The sequence below is a fragment of the Rattus norvegicus genome, chromosome 18, assembly GCF_021556685.1.
Source record: "Rattus norvegicus strain SHRSP/BbbUtx chromosome 18, alternate assembly SHRSP_T2T, whole genome shotgun sequence".
NCBI lineage: Eukaryota > Metazoa > Chordata > Mammalia > Rodentia > Muridae > Rattus > Rattus norvegicus.
Genome location: NC_141551.1, coordinates 31,069,640 through 31,083,521, shown reverse-complemented (window position 1 = coordinate 31,083,521; position 13,882 = coordinate 31,069,640). Strand labels below are relative to the sequence as shown.

General features: G+C 45.3%; 1 protein-coding gene across 1 annotated transcript in view; it reads right to left on the bottom strand.

The window, feature by feature from the left end:
• Positions 1–10,421, bottom strand: part of Arhgap26 (Rho GTPase activating protein 26) — a gene marked incomplete at its 5' end in the record, with an annotated part of 285,967 nt that extends 275,546 nt beyond the window's left edge. The window contains 3 exon segments of the mRNA NM_001395140.1: positions 5,048–5,119; positions 8,550–8,611; positions 10,326–10,421. Coding sequence (NP_001382069.1) covers positions 5,048–5,119; positions 8,550–8,611; positions 10,326–10,421 — 230 coding nt within the window.
• Between the last annotated feature and the right edge of the window lie 3,461 nt (positions 10,422–13,882).

The window sequence follows — 13,882 nt, the reverse complement described above, 5'->3', positions numbered from 1 at the left end:
AGAGAGAGACGTCGCTGAGGGGCAGATAAAGAACAGGATCCTGGAGTATGATTACTACTCAAGAGCGGCAAATTCTAAGCAACTACCATCACTTTCTAGGGCTCAACTTTCTCTCTACAAACACAGGGTGACTAGACGAGACCATCACTCAAGTTCCATCTTCCAGATCACAACTCTGCAATAAAATAAGGAGAGTGGCTCTTCACGGCATCACTTGGATTGAGTGGATTCAACAACATCCAGGGCATGCCAATGCTGGTGAGGAGTTGATAACTGAGGTGCCAACAGTAATGGTGGTGTCATAACAGAAGTCACAGAGGCCACTGACAGTACTGGTGGTGATACTAATGGTCCCGGAAGTGGTAGTAATTGTCATAGTAATGGTGGTGGCACTTGCTATGATGGTGGTAATAGTGTAATAGGTAATGATTGGTGGAGGTGATAATGGTTGAACTGGCAAATTGTATGTCAACTTGACACACACTAGAGTCATTTATAAAGAAAGAACCTCTATTGAGAAAAGACCACCATCATATTAGCCTACAGAACAGTTTCTTGATTGAGGTGGACGGTGGTGCCAATCCTAAGCTAGTGGTCCTAGGTGCTCCAAGGAAGCAAGTTGAGCAAGCCACGAGGAACAAGGCAGTAAGCAGTGCTCTTCCATTGCTTTTGCTACAGTCCCTGCCTCCAATTCCTTCCCTGCCATCCTCTGGTGATACCCTTTCTTCTTCAAGTTGCTTTTGTAAATGGTGCTTTATTCCCACCACCGAAATGCTGAGACAATGGTGGTAATGGTGATAATTGTAATAAGAGGTGATGAAGCCAGTGATAGTGGGGGCTGCTGCTGCTGCTGCTGCTGCTGCTGCTGCTGCTGCTGCTGCTGCTGCTGCTATTCTCACCGGAGGCAGTAACAGCAATGGTGGTAATGGTAATAATGGTGGTTATGGTGGTAATGGTGATAATGGTGGTTATGGTGGTAATGGTGATAATGGTAGTAATGGTGACAATAGTGGTAATGATGGTAATAGTGGTAATGGTGGTAATGGTGGTAATGGTGGTTGGCAGTGGTAATAATGATGATGGTAAGGTATTTGCCATCCACAACTACTTCCTGCTCATCAAATGCCACATTTAACTTGCACATATCAGCTTGCAGAAAGAAACCCTCCCTGAGCACATACCACAACTTGGAATTAGAGATTTGTGTCCAATGCCTTCCTCTTTAGCCAGAACAATCATGTCTGCTTGTTATCCACCAACCCTAACTGCTGGGTTCTCACATATATTATCATGTGTTTGTTTTATTTTTTAAGTGGGGGGCGAGGTTTACATGTGAATATAGTGCCCTCAGATGCCAGAGGAGGGAATCAGATACCCTACCTAGATCTGGAATTACAGGCAGACCCAATGTGAGCAACCCAATGGGTCCTCTGTGAAAGAAAAGATGTTAGTCCACTGAGCCAACCCTTCAGCCTTTCTCATCTACTCTTTTTTTTTTGGGGGGTTCTTTTTTTCGGAGCTGGGGACCGAACCCAGGGCCTTGAGCTTCCTAGGTAAGCGCTCTACCACTGAGCTAAATCCCCAGCCCCTCTCATCTACTCTTAACGACTCGTGTATAGCTATGTCATAACCACCGTAGAATGACTGAATGATGAACACTGTCCTTCTGTTCAAACAGCCATGGATATGTACTACTTTAAGTGCCTTATATGAATTCACTCATTTATTCCTAAGAACTCTATGGGGTAAAGTTTTATGATCCCCTTTTAAAGATGAGTAAATAAGAGATGTGGAGGCTTAGAAACCTCCTCGGGTTCACAGGCAAGTTGAAGAAGTGAAATTTGGAACAAGCAGCCTCGCTCTAGGCCAACTCTTAACCACTACTCCCAAGTGTCTATTCTGTTTCAATACAAAGCACAGCATTACAACTCTATCTTATGTGCAGAAAAGGCCAACCTGCTCAATTCAGGAACATAAACTTAAAGCCACAATTATGAGATCTGGGGTCACACTTTAGTATAAGAATTGATAGGGGCCTTGTTATGGTTAGTGCTAACTGTGGAGTTGACAAAATCTAGAATCACCTGGAAGACAGGCTTCAATGGGGGATCATCTTGCTTACGTGAACGGACCAGGGAAGACCCTTCCACTGCAGGAGGTGCCCATCAGAGTAGGACCCTGTACTGTATAAAGGACTGAGGGGAAGAAGCAGGATACACTGTTCCCTATATCTTGGCTGTGACTGTTTCCTCAAGCTCTTACTCCCATGATTCATGTGCACTGTACCCCGGAAGTATGAGGTAAAATGAACCCTTTCTCCCTTAAGCTCCTTTTGTCAGGGTATTTCATCAAAACGACAACAAAGAAATTAAGATAAACTCTCCTTCCTGGAAGCTTTCACAAGGACCCCTGTGCAACAGGTTGTTATAGCAACAAAAGCAGCAGCAAAGAACAGACAGTGAGTAAAGTAATTTTAGCATCAAATAGACAGAGTTCAGGAACAAGCCATCGACTGAAGCAGCCAACAAGCCTGCCTTGGGTGTCTCTGAGGCTGCTCTCTGGGCTGTCTTTAGGCTTTGCTTGTTTTCTCTTAAATTAACATAAGCCTTCGATATAAATGTTATGTGTGTGTGTGTATTGGTAGAGAGGGAGAAATCTTGGAAAATAAAACAAGAAATGACAAAGGAAGAAGGATGAGGAATCACGCCAAATATCAAAATTAATTATTAATGATTTGTGACTAGGAGACTCAGTACGCCTTGGAAACCATCGAGTAGTGACACACAACCCAACCAGAAGGCAAAGGTGCATGTTCCTGTCATAGGATCACTGTGACATTAAAGCCAGAGGGAGATGTGTTTATCCTCCCTCGTAACTGTGGTAAATCTCCAAACCATACAAATAAGGGGGGGGGGGTGCAGAAGTAGCTGAAGATGACGTGCAGTCTGTACTGTCTACAGATACATACACCACCCCTGTAAACACTCACTCAGCCCCTCTACCACAGCTCTTTAGAAGCCTCTGCCATGTGTATCTGGACACAGGAAAACACAGGCCCAGGTCACTCAAGAGAGGGATGTTCCTTGGACCACTGAGAGAGTCCACTGGCCATACATTCTCAGAAAACACAGAAAGATTCGGTCTTGGACAAGAATCTTTGCAGAAGACTTCCCTCAAGTTATGTGTTCCTTCATTTCTCAAACAAAACCAATGTGTATTTCTTTCTTCCTAAATGTACACTTAAACTGATACAAATCTGTTGTGAGCCAGGAGAAAAATCCTTCCTCAGTTTTTCTTTCAAACTACAGCCAAATATCCGTTGAAAGCTTCGATCAAGTATTATCCCTTTCAGTAATCAGCCTATTTCTAGAAAACAGCTGGAAGGCAGAGGGGACTACAGGGAGAGGAAGAAGCAAACTCTTAATGAGCTCTCCAAGTCATTTTTCAAAGTAAAACCTACAGTGTGTAGTGTGGCCTCAACCCCACTGCAAATGGGGTTGTGAATTCATTCACAATGCTAGAATACAGGAAAATGTGAGACAGTCTTTTGCTGCTGCTAATTACGATGAAGACATCTTCCCTGCAGGCGACCTCATCATAACTCTGCTGAAGGTCAGCCAGCTAGTTTAGCTAGTAACTTAACTCAAGGAGAGGGAACAGGCTTCCTTCTGCCCTCTTCTAATAACACAGTACAAGAATTGGTTTTCTCCAACAGGGTCTCACTGGGAAATGAACCACACCTAAGAGCAAGCCCCTTTCCCAGCACTAGATGGCTAACACAAAAGAAGCTCAATACTACTTTTGGAAGGTTTGGGTTTTTTGTTTTTTGGGGTTTTGGGAGGTTTTGTTGTTTTCTTTTGTTTTTGTTTTTTTGTTTTTGTTTTTGTTTTTGTTTTTGTTTTTTTGGTTGGTTGGCTTTGCTTTATTTTGTTTTTTGTCTCATAATGTTTAGTCTGGGCTTTTTTTTCCAACTGACAGGTGGTTTTTATAATTTGTCTTCTGCTTTTGATTTTGTTTATGGGATTTCTGAGTGTGCAAGTGTGTGTGTGTCTCTGCCGGTGTTTCATGTGCATTTTCTTTGGCTTTTTTTTTTCCTGTACGTTTTGTCCTTATTCTGGTTTGTTTGTTTTGTGGTTTGGAAAGGTTGTTTTGTCTTTTAATTGCCTGTTTGTTTTTTAAGGGAGAGAGAAAGGAAGAGTATAGATTTGGTGGGTGGGGAATGGGAAGAATCTGGAAAGGTAGGGAAAGGGAAACCATGATCAGAGTATAATGATAAAAAAAATTTTCCAAAAATTAAAATTATAAAGAAACATTTGGCTGTTTGGTTTCTGTGTGTCTACATCTGTGGTAACAATAGTAATCTCTGAGCTAAAGCAGCCTGCAGTCATGAAACTAAGGACATGTATTCTGCCCACTGCAAATCTCCCTGAAGGCTCTGATTTTTTCAGTTTCTCTTGAAGAATCAAAAAAGAGAGCAAAAGTATGCTCATTTCAGTACATAACAAGAAATGAGCTGAGGGCCAGCAAGATAGCTCAACTGTTCAAAGGCATTGGCCACTAACCTTGATAACCTGAACTTGTTTTCCAGCTCCCATATGGTGACAGTTGTTTTCAGACTTCCACATGAGCACTGTGGCATAAGTTTAAACACACATACAAATAAATAAATGTGCTTTGCTTAGTGAGGCTTATGAGGAGTTCCTGTGTCCCAAAGCCTAGTTCATAACTCTGCTTAAATGCAACTTTGGCCCTCCTCCACTCTCACAATTACAGAAGTGAGTAGGCTGACCAGTCAGTCAGCAGTCCAGACACACAGCCACCCAGTATGGAGGCGATGCCTCTACCTTGAGTGGATTGTGAACTAGCACCTAACAATCAGGTAGCAGACACAAGGATGGTGGCTGACAGTGGCCACAGATGATGCACCTCAGCCACTTGCACAGTGCAGAGGAGCCTGGCTCTCTGGTCTTTAGAGAGTATACTGCTCTTAGATTTCCTAAGGGGAGCACTGCGGTTTTCAGACATGAACAGTTTGCAAAATCCTCACCCTGGCTGCCCCGATCTGCTCCTTGCGAAACTTCTCCAAGGGTGTGATGAGCACCTCACTGGCATTCTCAATCTGATGAAGAAAAGCAGAGGGGAAGGGGCAAAGGCAAGTTAGTAATGACTTACAGCAGCTCCTCCACAAACACTCCTCAGTGTTTGTGTATATACAGTGTATATACAGTGTCTGTATAGAGAATCTGTGTGGATGTCCAAATGTGACCATCGTCCTGTCAAGAGTTTGCTATTGTTGAAGATGGTCTCACTGTGGAGCCCAGAACAGCATGGAACCCCAATCCTCTCAACCCCAGCCTTCCAAGGTTTAAAGGAAGTGAGTGCTGATTGTAGGCAAACATTTACTGGTTGTAGGGACCTGGTAATGGAGGCAGTCTAGGTTTCAAGTTTCAGTTCACCATTCACCCAAGTTTCAGGCAATGTACACCAGTAATGAGTTTCCATTGAAAACCAAACACCTTTGGACACCTATGGAAAGGACCCTTCGAGCATCATGAGTTGCCTTAGGGAATTAATTGGGGCCAGAGACCTCTGCCTCCAACTGCACTATACAGTACTCAGCCATGGATTCCCACACTCTGATGCACCGTCCTAACAATGGACCTCAAAGGCACCAACAGCTCCCTCGGGACCTTTACCTCTGGCTTTCCCCACTGATGTTCTTGTACAGACTGCAATCAAGGTTTCAGCTTAAAGGTCGCTTCTCTGTGGAGGCCTTCCCTGACCTCCAAAACCATAGTTCAGAGAAGCTGTGTATAAAACCAGCCTTTCAGAACAGACACACCAGGTAGTTTTCTGGTTCAGTACTATCTACAGACACATACACCACCCTGTAAATAGCCACTCGTCCCAAAGCTCTGAAGAAATCAGAAACAAAGGCACACTCAAACATTTTCTGAATGACCAAGAGAGTGAGTGAATGACTTCTTGACAAGCTGCCAAGTGTGTGAACATGAACAAAACATATAAATTCTCTGGCTCTAATTTCCTAACCCAAAGAATGAGGGGCTAGACTGTTGTGGCTCTAAGGCTCTACAGTCTTCTCTAAAGTGGCGCAATGTTTTACGATTTTTGCTCATTGCTCAAATGTCTCTCAACTAATTATTTCAGGAATCTCACTTCAACAAAGCATTATTTTCTCTAAGTCGTATGCATGCCTTTCACAACTGCAGCACAGTAAATGCCAGAGGCTCTTGACAGACACAGTGAAGAACTGACTGAACAATCGGAGGGACTGAAAAGAGTAGGTCTCCGTATTCATGCCCATCTGCCTGCTCCTTAATTTTGAAAGCACTCTCCTCAGCAGAGTTCATGTTAACACTGCAGTGTGGCAACAGAATTAAACTTACCTGGTTTTAATTGCTAACTGGTGCTGTTTAATGAGTTCAGGTAAGTCTTTCCCACAAACCATTTGCAAGTTTCTGAGGCTCACAAAGGCATGCTGAGCCCGTCAATAAGTGGTTTCCAACCTCAGTTGCACGTGAAAATCCCCAAGGGATCATGTGCACGTCTCAATAGCCAACTTCAGAGCAACAACATGATCTCTGGTCCTGGTTCTAGACGTCGGTGTTAGTGAAGTACCTCCCCACCCCCCAGTTATTTCAGCAGGCATCCATGCTGAGGATCTAGTCCTAAGGAGACTTGGAATACGCCAGCACTCGTTGCTCATGTGGGAAGCAAGACAAGTCCTTATCCAGGACTCTAAGCACTATCTTGTCTAGTCTCAACAAGACCTGTGTTCTCATCTATCAAATGAGAGACTGTGGATAGTAAGGAGTAACAGGACTGATGGTAGAATACAGAGAGCCATTTCTCTGCCCACAAGGAACTCACTCTTACTAGCCACACAGATGCCTGTAGTAATTGTCCAGGGACATGTGGTAAATGCAGAATCTGAGGAATGAGCCAAATGTTCAGATAACACAGTGGAGGGCCAAATAGCCCACAGAACCATGGTTCCCCCATAAGTGGGGGAGCTTTGCTGAGCCCAGCTGAGCTGAGCTGAACTGATGACAAAGCTCTCCCAGGGTAGGAAGAGGCTTGTGACAGCAAGAGTAATAATAAAATTGCAGGGATATAATCCAATCATTGTTGCTCTACCATAGGCCACAGCAAGATGCTTACTACACCCCAGCCCCAAATACTGACAGGACCACGAATCAGAAGATCCATTTCCCTTTCTCGGGCGTTAGCATGTGCACACTCAAGTTTTCACCCCCATCTACCCACCACCACACCTGCCACTGCCACTGATGGTCCAACTGGAGTTCAAGCAAACCACAGTAAGCAGTCACAAGAGGGAGTCTCTGCTTGGGAGGCTTCTGTACCTTTGGGAGTTTTAAAGAAATTCCCACATCTGTTGGTAAAATGCCAATATGGATTTGAATGGAGATTGCACAGCTTTTTAATTGTGTGAGCCTGGACAAGCAACTTGGCCCCTGTAAACCTTCATCTAGAAAATGGGGTTGCTATGGATGGGACTTATCTCAGGAACTACAGAGAGTACAGGTCAGGCTCTGGCTACACAACATCTGAGAGACATCTTGTCATGCTGCCAGCAAGTGCTACAGAAAAAGGAAAAAGAAAATGCTCCAATTATTGGCATCCTGGCATCTGGCAGTGCCTGCCTGGAGATGAGCTCCCACCCCAGGTACAAGCCAGTGCAAAGCCTTCTGGGGACTTCTGATCAGACTTCACTCCTGCTACCTGGGCTTATGGGAAACGCCCTTTGGCCCTCACCCACCAAGGACTTCACAGCAGAGACTAGTTTGAAAGCACTGCTTTGGAACCTAGAGGTCAGCATCTGCTTCTTAAATCTGCAGAGTATGTCTCTGAGCAGCTCCCACAGGCACATCCCTTTATCATGTATGTGGCTGCCACATACATGGCAGGTCCCTTGGGATTAGAGCAAAGCAGTTATGCCTTCTTCAGATGGCCGCTGGGCAGGGTTAAGAAGGCGTGGAGAAGGTAGAGCCTGTGTGTGTGTGTGTGTGTGTGTGTGTGTGTGTGTGTGTGTGTGTGTGTGTGTGTGTGTTGTGCTGCATGCACATGCTTCTATGTGTGTACATGTGTGTCAAAGGTTGACATCAATGTTATTCCTTGGATAAATTATTCACTTTTCCACCTTACTTCTTGAGAGAGTCTTTTACTGAACCTGAACTCACCAATTTGGCCAGACAGACCGGCTAGCAAACCATAGGGATTATAGGTGTGCTCCACCAAACCCAGCTTTTTACACAGATGCTGGGGACATGCATATGGCAAGAGTCTGACTGACTAAACCATTTCCCCAGTGAGGTCCTACAGTGAGGTTTTAGGACAATGATACTCTACCATATGCACTAGTAATTTTTTACCAGTCACAGAAAGCTTCAAATTCTACAAAGGTTCACAGCCTCCAAGTACTCCAGAGGCAGTCTTCTGACAGCAAATTCCTTGTTCTCTCAGTGTATGTAAACTGACTGAGACCGAGTGCAGCCCCGGATACTCACCATTCGACTCCGTTCATCTTCAAGATTCCTGAGAACAGTGGCAAATTCTTGCAAAGATCTCGCTGGAAGAAAGAAAGAGGCCATGAGGTAAAGCAACATAATGGTTGTGTAAGAGCAACTTACAGATATCAATCACGATGGATGTGCAAGGGCAACTTACAGATATCAATCATGATGGGTGTGCTAGAAAAACTTACAGTTTTCAATCCCTTTATACACAAAGACACCAATGTCAACTGCTGTCCTCAGACTCCCTCATCCTTTGGTCATTAACTGTAAAGGCAGGATGACCAGAAATGTGGCTTAATTGCACCTGGAACACCAGCTAGAAGGATCTCTCCAAGGAAAAGACCTGCCTGCTCCTGAGAGTTCCCAGGTCTGGTGAGAGGCTGGCAGGCTCCCAGCCCTGAGGCAGGAAAGGGCAGAGTTCCACTAGGAAGTTGGTGGATTTCAGGTCCAGGATTTAACCTTCAATCCTCTGCATCAGAATCCAACTTTCTGGAGGGGCCATAACTAAACAAGTAGCTCTGCGGGCAACAGAAGCTGCATCTCTGGCATCTCCTTGGGTGCCTTCTCCTCGAGTTCTGAAGCCACTCACTGATCGAATGCAGCCTGCAGCACAGCAGTCATGAAGGCAACAGGCACTTAGTGAAAGAGCCCCGAACATTAGATACCTGGGCCGTGCTGACTTACAACAAGGATGCATTTTATTGCTCTCAGTACTGCCCAGCGGCCTTTGCTCATACTCAAATCCTGGTGTTCTGCTTGGCAACAGACTCAGAAAAAAACGGACAAGCAAACAAGCAAAACTAAGGGGCTAATGAACAATGTTAGGTTTTTCAATTTTCAATTCTTTGGTGCTAAAAATTGAACCCAGAGTCTACACTAAGCACATGCTCTACCTTTGGGCTACAATTCCAGCCCCATTTTCTTTTTAATTCTTGCTCCTTTATGGCATCAACTAAGATGCCCAAGGTAAGGGGAGAAAACAGACTGTGAGACAGAGCAACGTGGTGAGTCTTGACTGGGCCAGTGCTCTGTGCAGGGCTGCCCGGGCCAGTGCTCTGTGCAGGGCTGCCCGGGCCAGTGCTCTGTGCAGGGCTGCCTCTAGAAGAGCGCAGGGACAGGAAGGAGGGGAGCAGGGCAGCATGGCGATGTAGAAGAGCTCACCTCAGGCTCTCAGTAAAGAAACTAGAGAGAGGTGGTGACGCAGGGAGCTAGCCACTGAGCCCAGCTCCTGCCCTGCAGGCAGTGACAGTTACATGACTCCAGCCACCTGTTACCACACTACAATGGAAAGCCACGAGATCAAATCTATGAAATTTAAAAAAAAAAAAAAAACTAAAGAAACAAAACTCAAACGAAGGAACTTGAGATAAGTTCAGCTTGCATGCTAATTAGGTTTAAAGTAAAAGAAAAATCAACTAACACATAGTGCCGGTCTTAGTCTATTAGCTTACACTGTGTAACCTTGATCCACTGTCCCGCATCTGTACTGACTCTTAGTGCTGTGGTTGTATTAAGTGGGGAACGGGGAGGCTTACAAGATCAGCCAGAAGAACCCTGAAGGAGGGTAGGAAGGAGCATTTCATATGAACTCCAGCTTCCTTCTGCCACTGAATGGTGAGGAGGCCAGCGCAGGGAGAGGCCCCATCCTGACCCATACATCTGTGTTCTTCCTGCAGGATTTCTACCTGACTAATGATACGGGCTTCCTAGCCTGGGAAGAGGCTTGCTGGGGTGAACGTTCTCATCTTCCGTAAGGTTATGACTTACCTATACACATCTCGTCATCTGTTTCTGCATCTCCTATACACTGAAATTTAAATTCATTTAAGGAATCTGCAAACTTCCGCTTTGCTGAAGATAAATCTAATAAAAAAGAAAAAGAGGAAAACAAATTATTGACATTAAATTGGCCTTTCTACTCGTTGCCCCCCACTTTTTTAAGGATTTATTTATTTATTATATATGAGTACACTGTAGCTATCTTCAGACACACCAGAAGAGGGCATCAGATCCCATTATAGATGGTTGTGAGCCACCATGTGGTTGGAACTCAGGACCTCTAGAAGAGCAGTCAGTGCTCTTAACCCCTGAGCCACCTCTCCAGCCCCCATTGCCCTTTAAGCCCTTCTGTATATACTTAGCAAGGTTTGTTCCAGAGACCATAGAAGAAATGCTAACTCAAAATAGTAAATACCTGTTTATACAACAATACTTTTATACTTTATACAAATAGTTAATATTTTATATGTGAAGTATTGCTTTGCTCTAGAAGTTAATATTTTTTATTGTAGTTGCTTTAACAATTCAAATCTTATGGGATGGAGATACAGTTCAGTCATAAAGTGCTAGCCTAGCATGCACAAGGCCCTGGGTTTCGTTTCCTGTACCACAATGTATATATGTATGCATGCATACATGCATGTATGTATGTATGCATGTATGTTTGGAAGTACATAGGTATGTATATGTTTGTAAGTATGTATGGATGCATGTATGTTTGGAAGTACATATGTATGTATGTTTGTAAGTATGTATATATGTATGTATGCATGCATGTGTGTATACATGCATGCATGCATGTTTCAATACAAGTTTTAATCCTATGTCTGCTCTCTATAACCACACACTGAGTCATCTCATCTCCATGTGACACCTAAGAATGGCCACGTCAGGAGACCAGGGAGGAAGCCTGGCTCAGAAGCAACATTAGAAACAGCATCATTCCCTGTAGCCTACAGGTCCGTGCTGCCAAGCCCTCCATGTGGTCAGCACAGCTGCCCCCAAGTGTGACTCTGGATCCAAAAGAGAAAGCAGAAAGGGTCTATGCTGCCCTGTTTCAAGGCCTAAGTGTGCCTGGCTTCCTCCCACAACTGAAGACAGGACAAGGCCCGAGTTCTCTGACCCTCCCAGACCCAATCTCATTAGTCCACAGCTTGACAAATTTCCATCTGAGTCAGTTTCCACAATCTCCAGAAGAACGAAGCCCTACTGATGTTTTCTACTGAGATTTTCCTAAGAAGCCAACCCCACACATGGTATCTATAATGAAGACTCTCTGGGGCCCTTGTCAAATTTAAAAACTAAACTTTCCTTGAAGACAGTAATAAAAGCTAATGATCCTTCCTGAGCCCTCGGCTTCTGTTCAGGGCATAAAATCACCAAGGTACATTTAAGTGGCCTGACAGACAAGACTGCTTAACTTAATTCCACATGCAGCCTTCCTGCAGATGAGGTTAATCATTCAAATTACCATCCATCCAGGCTTCCCACATTGAAGAGGAAATGGCATTATGTTCAAACTCCCAGCGGAGGGGAAGAGGAGGCACAACTGGTAACGAGGCCTGGATTTAATAAGATGGGAGGTTCTGGCTTTCCGGATCAACGTGACTTGCTAAATAAAAGCATCCCTTCCCTCGGTTGAAGGGCATTTAGGTTGTTTCCATTCCCTAGACATTATGGAACAGAGCAGCAATGAACACGGTTGAAAAAGTAGCCATAGACTGCAGGATGCCAGGTCCTTCGGGCATATGCCCAAGGACTGGTATAGCTGGGTCATATGGTATTTATCTATAGCTTTTTTCAGAGACGGACGACAACACACACACACACACACACACACACACACACACACCTGGCTTCCTCCTCCAACTACAGACAAGGCCCAAGTTCTTCAACCCTCCCAAATTCCCATGTGTGTGTGTGTGTGTGTGTGTGTGTGTGTGTGTGTGTGCGCGCGCGCACATGCGTGTGTGTGCGTGCGTGTGCGTGTAATTAAAGGAAGCCATAAATTTGAGAGAAAACAAGGAGGAAAGGGGAAAATGAGGTGATTACATTATAATTTCCAAACAACTTTTTCTTAAAGAATCCTTGACCCTCAGCACTTCCCTATTTTGCTTCCACTTTCTCCCTTAAGGTTAAGACTGCTGGGGGTTGGGGATTTAGCTCAGTGGTAGAGCACTTGCCTAGCAAGCGCAAGGCCCTGGGTTCGGTCCTCAGCTCCGGGAAAAAAAAAAAACTGCCGGTTCCCATCATTTGATTGACTTGTCTCTTCTCCTACTATGTGCATTGCAGTCTGCCTGGCGTTTGCTGAACAAACGACGAAGGGGCATGATATACAAACCCAGCCCTAGGGTCTGCTCCATGCCAGAGCTGTTAGTAAAGGGTCATGGGGCTCATGGGATGCTGCTGTTCTCAGTCTGGAGTTCATGCTACTGAATAGATCCCAGACCCTCTTCCCACAGCTCAGGTGACATGAGTCCTAAGCAAAGCACTCTTCTCCAACACAATAGGAGGCACTTAGGGTGGAAAAGAACACAGGATCCAATTCCAAATCCCTCCCTGGTACAGACGCTTTCCTTAATAAATGGTCCAAACTTGACAGCTGCGGGGAGCCAGGCTTCTCTCAGAATGGCCTCTTGGATCAGAAGTGGCCTCTTGGACAGAGGGTCTCCTTCAGAGCACAGTTCACTCCTGCCAAGCCTCAAAGTCAGAACACTGTGGGAAGGAAAGAAACTCAAGACTCTGGACAGGCAAGAGAGAATAACGAAAGGAAGTTATTTCAAAGTGGAGGAGAAGGACCCCGGGAGCCCCGGAGCACAGCACAACAAATGTGAATGTGACTGCACGGTCACAGCTTGGTCCAGATGTGCCCTGGACCAGAACTCACGAGATAAGGCCCGAGCAGAGTGCGTGACAAGGACAACTTCACTTTCTGCACAGCAATCCTCTGCCTCCCCAACAGGACGAGAAAGAGTTATGCTGACACCCACCTCAACCAAGTAGAGAGGGAAATGCAGACTGGGTTTGGGAATGCTCCCAGAGTGCACCTGAAAGGCTGCACTGCCAGCAGCTGCCAACAAGGATGAAGGATCAGCTTGTACGGAACAACGGGGCCTCTGTGGGGCCTTCTAAAGGCGTGCTGCCTTGCCAGGTTACAGGCACAGGGTAACCTGATTTCACTGTCTGGTGGCCCATAGCCGATGGGAGGCTTAGATCTGGGCCTGGTGGAGGATGAGGTAATGAGCTGTCTGAAGTCAATACAGGGCTGGAGTCCAGGGAGGACAGCTGAATGCAATGAGGGTTCCAGAGCCTGGAACCTGGGAAGGAGCTTACCTTGGACCTAGTAGAGAAGCCTTTCAGGGAAACTACAGTAGACACCTATTGTTTGGTTTGCTTAGAATCTGTGCCTGGCCTGAAACGAGGCACCTCCAGCTTTTTCAAGGGAATCACTCTTCTCCACTTGCATGCTCTAAGACACAAGTTATAGAATGATCAGTCCCAAACTCTTGCTTCTACCTCAGCCTGCTTTGGATCCTGGGTTCAAA